Source organism: Nicotiana sylvestris, chromosome 11 (assembly GCF_000393655.2).
Source record: "Nicotiana sylvestris chromosome 11, ASM39365v2, whole genome shotgun sequence".
In the NCBI taxonomy this organism is placed as follows: Eukaryota; Viridiplantae; Streptophyta; class Magnoliopsida; order Solanales; family Solanaceae; genus Nicotiana; species Nicotiana sylvestris.
This window is the reverse complement of record NC_091067.1, coordinates 146,151,453-146,161,370: the sequence shown is the minus strand read 5'-3', so window position 1 is coordinate 146,161,370 and position 9,918 is coordinate 146,151,453. Positions and strand designations below refer to the sequence as shown.

Here is a 9,918-nt window from a genome sequence, read left to right as displayed (position 1 = left end):
AAAATTTGAAAGAACGAGAGAGAAAAATAATACAAAGAGTATTTTATGGCTTAAGAGTAGGAGGTAGCCATAAATAGATATTTGACCATAAAATTAAAAAGGTATCCATTGAATATAATTTTTTAAAAGGATATTTATTTAATTTAAAATAAATATAGTATCAACCGGAGGTAAAAAAATCCTTTTAAATATCATTGCTTAAAAGTGGTTACCTGGTGTCATTTCTACATTTGTAAGGCTGCCCAGATGTGAAAGACTTGAAGCAGGCCCAAATAATATGGATTACAGTCCATCTCGAACTATATCCGGTCCAGGCCCATTAAATATGGAATCCAAATTCTTACTCGAGCACCTAGCTTCATCTTCTCATACAATTTAACTGTAATTTGATCAATCTCCACACACTCACTCTCTCTGTAGAAGAAATGGAGGAGAAAATAAGCTGCGACGGCGGTCACGAATTCAAGCTGCTGCTCTCATGTCCTTCTGGTTTATCTCCTTCACAGGTCACTTACTTACTTTGCTCATTGTCTGTTTTCTCTCTTCGCTTTCTACATTTTTATTATACTCTTTTTTGTAATCTGAATGTGCTTTGGGTAAAAGGTGTCGGTTGTTTTCGATGAAGCATACGACAGGATTCCCCATTCCGATTCTTCTTTGGAGCACTCCATTTCCGAGGTTTTGTTTCTAATTCTCTTCCTTTTAAGAATTAGATTTAAAGTACTTTAAATGACAATCTTGTAATTAGAAATGTTTAGAGAATATTTTTGAAAAAAATCATAGTTTAAGAAAGAAAATGTTTGATTTCCAAATAGTAATGGTTTCATGTAAAAATGAAGCAGAATTAATACAATGCAAATAGAGCTGTTGCTTTTGTTGATCGTGAGAATCACACTTGATTAAAAAACCAAATACCAAACTCTAATTTTCTAGGTAATTGTCTGTATGTTTAGGCTGATAGATCAGAAAACTATAATTACTCGCTTGGGGCAATACCGGAATTTGTTCTGAATCTTTTGATTGGTATAACGTGTTGTCATGTTTTTAGATATGGGATGCAAGAGTTCAACAAAGTTCATCCCTTTACAATGGAACGAAGTTTAGGGTATGCTCCACTCTTCTTCCATTGCATTTATCATTTAATTTTTATATTGAACTATAGATAGTTTGGTTATATCTGTTCAGTCTAGAATTTGGACAATGTAGTGTTGTCACTTTGATGACCACAGTTGCAGCTCCATTACTTATAAGAGAGTTTAGTTAGTCATTTCTAGTTTATCAGATACACCCAAATATGATATGCATAGAAGCTGCATATCTTGTGTGTTATTTCCTTCTAAAAAAAAAAGAATGTTAAATATACTGATACTTTTACAGTATGGAGGATACAATTTTGATGTAGGAAATGATCCCAAGCAACAGCCTCATGTTTCCCTTCAGCTTGGTCTGACAGATTATAGGTTCTTCTCTATCTTGCGTCTTCTTTCTTCCTGCCTTCCTTTTTTCTACATGTTTTTCCATTTAATGTGCATGTAATGGAAAACATATACCCATCCAGTGCAATTTGGACAGGCTAATGTTACTGTCCCAAACTTATATCAGCATGTCGAAATGGTAAATTATTAATGAATTATTCTTTATTTGTGTCGCTAAAATCTTGGGTGAAATATGAGAATTTGTGTATGCCTGCAATGTGCCGTCAACACATTAATTTGGTCCATGCATTACCCGAAAAGAAGAGCAAAAATACGGAACAATATAGAAAATACAAATAAAATATTCTTACACTTGGACTTTTCTACTCAGGACATTTGTGGGGACAAATTTAAGTCCTATTTGGGAAAGATATCTTGTTCCTTCTGAAGGTAAACTTCCATGAAATACAATTGTTTATTGAGTTGCTTCTTCCTAAGGGAACGACTGTTCCCTGCACATCTCTAATGTATCTGCTACCATAAACTGCAATCTATTTCTTTTTTCTTTTAGTTTCCTTTTCTATACTCTTTCGCTTTCCAACATAAGGTTTGCAGCTAATTTGATATCTTATGAATTCTAAGAGGGATAAGTTACAAGGTTCTTATGTGATGCAGAACTGCATATAATATTGCACAGAGCAGGCACTTCAAGTATATGAAAAGGGATGAAAATGTTTCTGACTGATGTTCCAACTTGCGAGATCAAAATTCGTTTGTGCTAAAAAAATGTGACTTGGTTTTCTGCAGATGATTGCATACAGTGTCAGCACACATCAAGTCCTCTGGGTAATGGTGCAGTTGTGGAGACTTCTGATAAGAAAATACTTGTGCTTCAGAGAAGTAATAAAGTTGGAGAATTTCCCGGATATTTTGTTTTTCCTGGAGGCCATCCAGAGGTATCTCATCTCATGTTGTAAGGACACCTTTGAGATAATGGCAACAAAATTCTGATAAATATAAGCTTTCACAACTCAAAATGGGAGAGCGAAAATGGTTGTAACCCAGCAAGCTACTCAAAACCTTTCATATTTAATAACGTGTGGGCTATGGCAGCAAAAAGCAGTCATATTTCCGTTTGTCAATTGGTACTTAATGATGTTCACCATTTAGACCTTTAGCTAAACAGTGTTTTTAAGTTGGGTAACTTGTTATTCTATATTTCGTTAAATTCACATGTTTATAATGTAACCACCAACTTGTGTGACCTTATCTGACATTGCTTTCTGGAATTGTAAGCTTTGTTTTAAGTTTATTTAATTAGAAGATCACCTAAGGGATTTTGAATGTGTGACTGCTTTCATGCAAAGCACTCTTCTTTTGCGTCAAGATTAAGCTGTGGAATCTTTGTTACTACACTGCCCAAATATGTCCGGATAATAAGCAACACATGGCATGATTGTATTTATGCTTTTAACAGCCCCAAGAAGTTGGAATAATCTCCCATGAAGGCTTCCAAGAGCTGAATCAATGTCGCACAATTAACAACAAAGTTTCTCAGGAAATGTTTGACAGCATTGTCCGTGAAGTTGTTGAAGAAATTGGAGCTCCTGCAGATAGCCTTGTAAGTGGTGATCTGTGTTACTCTAATCGCCTTCTTTCTTTCTTCTATAGCCTTCCCAAATCCAATTTGTTATAGAAATTAACACCACAAAATTGGGAGAAAGGAGAGTGCTTTCTCTTTCTTTTTCTCTCTCTTCTCCATAATTTGTTTTTTCCCTGTTCATTTCTTCTTCTTTTTTTCTTTTTTTTGGTGTGTGTGTGTGGGGGGGGGGGGGGGGGTTATGTGACTTTTTCTGGTCTCTGTAATTTGTTAGGATGATGATTGATTTCATTGTCAACTCCTATCTAAACTTTCCACTTCGCACTGCTCTGTATAACCATGTAATTCCTGTATGGTCAAAACTTTTTGGGTAGCAGACAAGTGAAATGGATCAAGTTTGTAATCTGGAAGGAGAAGAGAAGGACCTGGATAAGCGATATCACAGACTGGATAAATATAATGTCTAATCAACCTTGTATCAGGGCTCAACCTGATTTTCCTTCTGGTTTTTGTAATACCAAATAGCACAATCACGTTGAATGTTGAGAATTATCATGCTTGTCGGTTTGTCGTATACAAAAGTCATTTAAATGTACCTAGATTTTTTTCTTCTTCTTTTTTCTTATGTGGCCCTAATAGGAAAATATGACCGTGTATTTCGAGTAACGCATGTTTCTTATTTCTCACTTAATTTGTCAGCTATAACATTAAGATCTACCTCAAAACTGTAATCAAATAATTTACCAAGATTATTAAATGTACCACTTTAATCAAATGTAGTGTACATAATGTAGGACACATTGATTGTCAGTTACAAAATAAAGTTGCATTTGTAAGCTGATCAGCTGGAGACTGGTGACTAATTATGAATATGGCTGTCTGCAACTCTTGAGGGGGCTGTTTTTACATGCACCCTTAGATTGTTGTTTCCTTTCTGATAAGATTGCATCATTTTAGGATTCAAATATTTAGAAGTCACCTAACTCTTGTTCTTTATTCTTTATCTTTGATGTTATATCAGTCCAGCCCCATCTTTATTGGTATATCCCGAAGAGTAATGAATGTTAGGCCAACTGCTTTTTTCTTCATCAAATGCAATCTTCAGTCTGATGAAATTCAACAATTGTATTCTAGCGCACAGGATGGCTTCGAGTCAACTCAGCTTTATGCTGTTTCAATGGTTAGTTTTACAAATTGTTAAAGTAGTTCTACTGACTTGTCTTATCTATTAATTTTTGCTCAACTGCTGTATGGATCCGCTTCTGCTGATCTCTGTGGAATCTATAGCTTAGCCTAGCAGGAGTCCCATGTGGAGGGAAAAGGACCATCTATAGCATGAGGTTTTGGTCTAATACACAATGCTAACAATGTAATGCAACTGAAACTGTTGTAACAAGGAAAGAAAGTGTTACTGGAGTTAGTTAAAATTGGAGCCAATTGAAGCTTTTCGCTTAATTATGGATTCTGAATTTAATATTTATTTTTGGATTATCTGTTCTCTTTGAGATTCCTTCTGGAAATTTTTAGCATCAGTGTCATCTTTGCAACCATACAGAGCTCTAGTAGTTCATAGTATCATTCTGAAAATGTCTGATTCATCCCAATTTTATTGGGATTTTCTGTTTTTAATCTTGAGAATTACACTAATGCTACAAGGAAGTTTATTTCTGAGTTGGTGTACTGAATCTTTGGAATCAGGAAAAAGTCTGGTCTATAAATCATATTATGCCTTCTCTAGAATTAATTAGAGTTCTGTCTACATTTTTCTCAGAATCTTTTGTTTATTATGAGTTGCATGATGCAACTATAGCACTAGCTGCTGTGCCTGAGAGCAATAAAAAGTGATAATTGCAAATGATACCACTTTTGTCACGATCCAAACCGATGGGCCGCGACGGGCACCCAGTACCTTACTCAACCGAGTATCAACATAACGTATCTTTTCATGTCATACTATCATAGATAACTGAGTCGGAAGGCTGCCGTGAGATAAGTAGAATACAACATGTGATACCAACTTATACATAAGACATACGAGCCTATAAGACCAAAATAACCACTCGTACACTGAATATAGGCCGACAAGGCCATACAATCTTTTACGTACATGACATCTGTCTACAAGCCTCTAAGAATACATAATTTTCATAAAGGTCGGGACAGAGTCCCGCCATGCCAAACAATACACGTCTGAATCATACTGACCAAACAAGCAACTTCGAAGCAAATGAAGCGCACCGACATCTTCCATTGAGCTGATAGCCTACTTGGAGGGCTCTCGACCTGTTTATCGGGACCTGCGGGCATGAAACGTAGCGCCCCCAGTCGCTTCTGCCTTACAGCTTCATGACATCAGTGATGCTTGTTCCTGGCATCTTCTAATTCTAAATATCACTGAAACCCCTTGAAGTTGATGAGATCCTTCTAGCCAAATAATCTGCTATCCTTTCAACTGAAATTGCAGAAAATCAACCTTAGAGGTATCTCCCTTTTGTCCTACCTGGGACCATTTAGCAGCTAACTGGGGCGGAGCTAGTCCATCGAGTACGGGTTCGGCCGAACCCAGTCGCTTTGGTCCAATTCATGTATTTGTTTTAAAAAATCTATTGAATATGTATAAATTATTAATGTAGAACCCAGTAACTTAAAAGGATTAGAATCTCGAACCCATAAACTTCAAATCCTGGCTCCGCCTCTGGCAGCTAAAGTTAGCGTTTGTACTTGTCATGTGAAGATTGAGTTTGAACATTTTAAGACTTTTGTTATGTGCTGGACTACTTTATTTTATTTTTTGAGTTCTTTCCTTGCATTTGTTACTCCTTATACTGTTGGACATTACGGGCATCCCCATTTCAAGACTGCTGATGGTATAGTGTATATCATATGTTGGCAATGATCCATTGTTTTGAGTATGTGTTGCTAAACGTAGTACAAGAGGTAATTTTGCTTCTTCTTCTATAAAAGAAAGGTTCATATTGCTTTAAACAGTTGAGGTCCATATTGCTTTAAACAGTTAATTTCATATTGTTTCTTTTTGTCAGAGTGATTTGGAGAACATGGCTTCTAAAATGCCCGGCTGCCACAGAGGAGGCTTTGCACTCTACAAATTAATGGTACAAGGTGCAAATAATAACTAATATCTTCATTGCGTTGATTGAGGATGTTGTATCCTCTTCATCTCTTGTATGCCTGATTTATACATGTTCGTCTTGCATTCCTTGATGTGCAACCCGATGCTATTTCATAGGTCAAAACAAAACTTTCCATGTAAATGAGCTCACCTGCAGATATGCGAGTTAGTCATATTGAATGGCAAGTTTGCTTCTTTACTTTACTATGTATTGAGCTGTATCAGTTGTATTTTGTTACTTCTGGATATATTGGAAAATTGGCTTGCATCCTTATAGCTTGTTGACCCCCCACCCTACCACATACACACGGGGATGATATTGGCTGTATCTCCAGTACGAAATATAAATTTGTGTCAGGTAGACCTATTAAGTGAGGTAAAGTGCCTTCTATTGAATGATTCTTTTATTTCCAGCTCAAAGCCCTGGACGTGGATAATTCCAGCTAGTTCACCATAGCAGCAGGAGCCTAGGAGGTCACCTGTTTGAGTCGAATATATCCTCTTGCAGAAATGCTGGGTAAGGCTGCATATAATAAACTTTTGTGGTCCGGCCTTTTCCAGGATCTCGCACATAGCGGGAGCTTAGTGCACTGGATTGCCCTTTCGCGGGAGCTTAGTGCACTGGGTTGCCCTTTCGCTCCACCCAAAAAGCTTTGTGATCTATGCTTTTGATTCTACTAAAGATTAAATATCATGGACTTTTACGGACATTCTTCGCTACCATTTACACCAAATCAGCGTCCAACATTACAATTTTCTTTATTCCTCTTTGTTTTTCATGATTAACTGTGTTTTCTTTGTAGTACAAGTACAACTACTAATAAGTGAAAGTAATCACCTCAAGTCCTCAAACTAATTACGTTTAACTCAAACTTGGATAAGAATTGAACTACTCCTGTTTAGCCACTACTATTCAATTACGCCAATCAAAGTATTAGACTAAGAGGCCTGTTCGTTTAAGATTTTCATCCATCCATATATCATTTGTAACGACCCAATCGGTCATTTTGCTTTCTAGATCCCCGTTCCCTTAATGGAGACTTTCCGTATATGCTTTTACTGTTTTATGAATTGCGGGGATGGTTGGTTTAGGTTTGAAAGGGTTCGGGTGGAAATCGGAACACTTAGTTCCTTAATAGTAACCTATGTTGGCCAAGTTTGACTTGAGTCAACGTTTTGAGTAAATGACTTCGGAACTGAAATTTGATGGTTCCAATAGGTTCATATGATGATTTTGGACTTGGGTGTATAGCTGGAATCGAATTCGGAGGTTCGTAGGTGGATTTGTGTTATTTTGCCGAAAGATGGCAATTTAAAGGCTTAGAAATTTGATAAGTTTGATTGCATGTTGACTTCATAGCTATCGTGTTTGAATTTCTGTTTCGGGACTTGGAATAGTTCCGTTTTGTCATTTGGAACTTGTCCGTAAAGTTTGGCGTCATTCCGAGTTGATTTGATAGGAATCAGACGCGCGGTTGTGTTTTTAGAAGCTCCTACGTTTCATATTGATTTCATGTGTTTGGAGGTTCGATTCATGGTTTCAGATGTTATTTTGATGATTTGATTGCACGAGCGAGTTCATGTTATGTTTTTAGACTTGAATTGATGTTTGGTTTGGAGCCCCGAAAGCTCGGATGAGTTTTGAACAAGTTCTGGAATGGTTTTGAACAAAAGTCTGAGTGCTGGTGCTGCTGGCGCTCAAATATCGCAATTGCAAGCACCAGCATTGCAATTGCGAAGGTGACAGTGTGGCTAAGTTATCGCAATTGCGAAATACCCTTCGCAATTGTGAAGCCTGCCATATTTTGCCTTGGTTCGCAACTGCGAACATTTGTTCGCATTTGCCAAACTCTTAGCTTCGCAATTGCGAAGCCTTTTCTCGCAAATGCGAGGTTCCTTAAGGCTGCCAGGATTCGCAATTGCGATCCCTGTCTGCAATTACAAGGGTTCGCAAATGCACTGCTACTGGTAAAAGGGCTAGGAGACGGAATTTTGAAGACATTCTCTCATTTTTTGAACCCTAGATTCGGTATGAGGCGATTTTGAAGAGGGATTTTCATTTACAATCTTTGGGTAAGTGATTTTGTTCAATTTCCAACTATTTTACATAGTTTTTGAGAAACTTTGGCTATGTTTTGAGATTATGAGAATTTGAATGTTGAGAGTCGATTTGAACTCGAATTTTGAAACAAAACATATGTATGGGCTTGTGAGGTTATGAGTAACATTTATTTACAAAAATTTCTGGAATTCGGGCATGCGGGTCCGGGGTGAATTTTAGGAATCTTCCAAATTGGGTTGGGTAATCACTCTAATAGTTAAATTATGAAGTTTTGAGCCCTTATTGATTAGCTTATACGATTTTGATTAGCTTCGGATTGCTCGCCTTCATTTGGGTAATTGTAGTGAGGTTAAAGAGCCGGTATGTGGACTCGAAAATGAGGTAAGTCTCTTGCCTAATCTTGTAAGAGGGAATTAACCCCATAGGTATTTAAATTTGTTGTTTGCTACTAATTGTGGGTGCTACGTACGCATGAAGTGATGAGAGCGTGTGCGTAGCTAAAAATTCATGTTATGTCTGGGTAGACATAAACCTTTATCATGCTATTGGTTGCACTATTTGAACTCAATTTGCTAATTTAATTATTTGAAATAATAATGTAAAATTTGGTTAAAGATGATGTTAAATCGAGCTTCATTACTTAGGGACTTGGCAGAAATGTTTAGTCATGGATGTAAATTCATATTCTTTTATGGGCTTACCTTAAAGTTTTAAATGCATAATTCGTACTCCGAAGAGTTTTATTCCTGTGGATGGGGCCGAACACCTCGGCAATATATATATATATATATACACACACACACACACGACCTTGGTAGTATATATACACGATATTATGGATGTGGTCGTACGACCACGACATAACTCGTGCGTGTTGTCACTCGGAGTCCGATTATACTTGATATGTCTTTCATGATTTGAGGATTTATAAAATACCTGTTGAGCCCTTACTTGCTGATATTAGCACGTGATATTGAGGACTTTTAGTTGTTATTTTATTAAAGGATTATTTAATTATTGCCTTTTATTCCATTGTTGATGTTGTATTTTATGCCTATTAAATATTCTGATACATTATGTATATTGCCTACTAGTAAGTGTGCTTCTTCAAGGTTAGACTAGATACTTACTGGGTACACGTTGTTTACGTGCTCACACTACACTTCTGCATATATTATGCAGGTTCTGAGACAGGTGCATCGGGAGTTTGTCCGGGCACGCATCCGTATTACCCGGAGGCTTAGTGGCTGCTCCGTTTTGCAGCACCTGGAGCCTTCTCTCCTTATGTTTTTATCATTTCTATTTATTTTGTTCCATACATCAGTTCTTTGAGAGTTTTGTATATTCTACTACATATTCATGCACTTGTGACATCGGATTTTGGGAGCTCTAGTAGACACTCATGGGTTTTGATTATATAATTTACTATCTTACTTTCCCGTTTAGTTTATGCTTTACACTACTCCACTCACTTACTATTTCTTTCTGTATTAAATAAGAATCACAGACTTTAAGAATATTAAAATGAGGAATTAAATTGACCGTTGGCTTACCTAGTGGCGACATTGGGCGCCATCGTGTCCTTTAGTGAAAATTGTGTCGTGACAACTTGGTATCAGAGCTTTATGTTCACATAGGTTTCACAAGTCATGAGCATCATGATAGAGTCTTGCGGATCAGTGCGGAGATGTCCGTACCTATCTTCGAGAGG

The 9,918-nt window shown here is 37.0% G+C and overlaps 1 protein-coding gene across 11 annotated transcripts; it reads left to right on the top strand.

The window, feature by feature from the left end:
- The first annotated feature begins 374 nt into the window (after positions 1–374).
- LOC104231090 (nudix hydrolase 9) lies at positions 375–9,647 on the top strand. Of its 11 annotated transcripts, none has more exons than XR_011403663.1 (11): positions 382–506; positions 604–678; positions 1,049–1,105; positions 1,378–1,460; positions 1,807–1,865; positions 2,223–2,371; positions 2,893–3,036; positions 4,037–4,195; positions 6,057–6,128; positions 6,560–6,662; positions 9,390–9,471. XR_011403663.1 is itself a non-coding variant. In XM_070162660.1 (11 exons), the coding sequence occupies exons 1-10, from the start codon at positions 426–428 to the stop codon at positions 6,284–6,286; spliced, it is 903 nt and encodes a 300-aa protein (XP_070018761.1). In that variant the 5' UTR covers positions 382–425; the 3' UTR covers positions 6,287–6,327; positions 6,560–6,836. The 11 variants fall into 11 exon arrangements, 10 of the variants coding, with proteins under 10 accessions (XP_070018757.1, XP_070018761.1, XP_009782329.1 ...); XM_070162660.1 differs by lacking the exon at positions 9,390–9,471 and adding an exon at positions 6,263–6,327 and having other exon boundaries at positions 6,560–6,836; XM_009784027.2 differs by lacking the exon at positions 9,390–9,471 and adding an exon at positions 6,263–6,327 and having other exon boundaries at positions 6,057–6,135; positions 6,560–6,836.
- Positions 9,648–9,918: the final 271 nt, after the last annotated feature.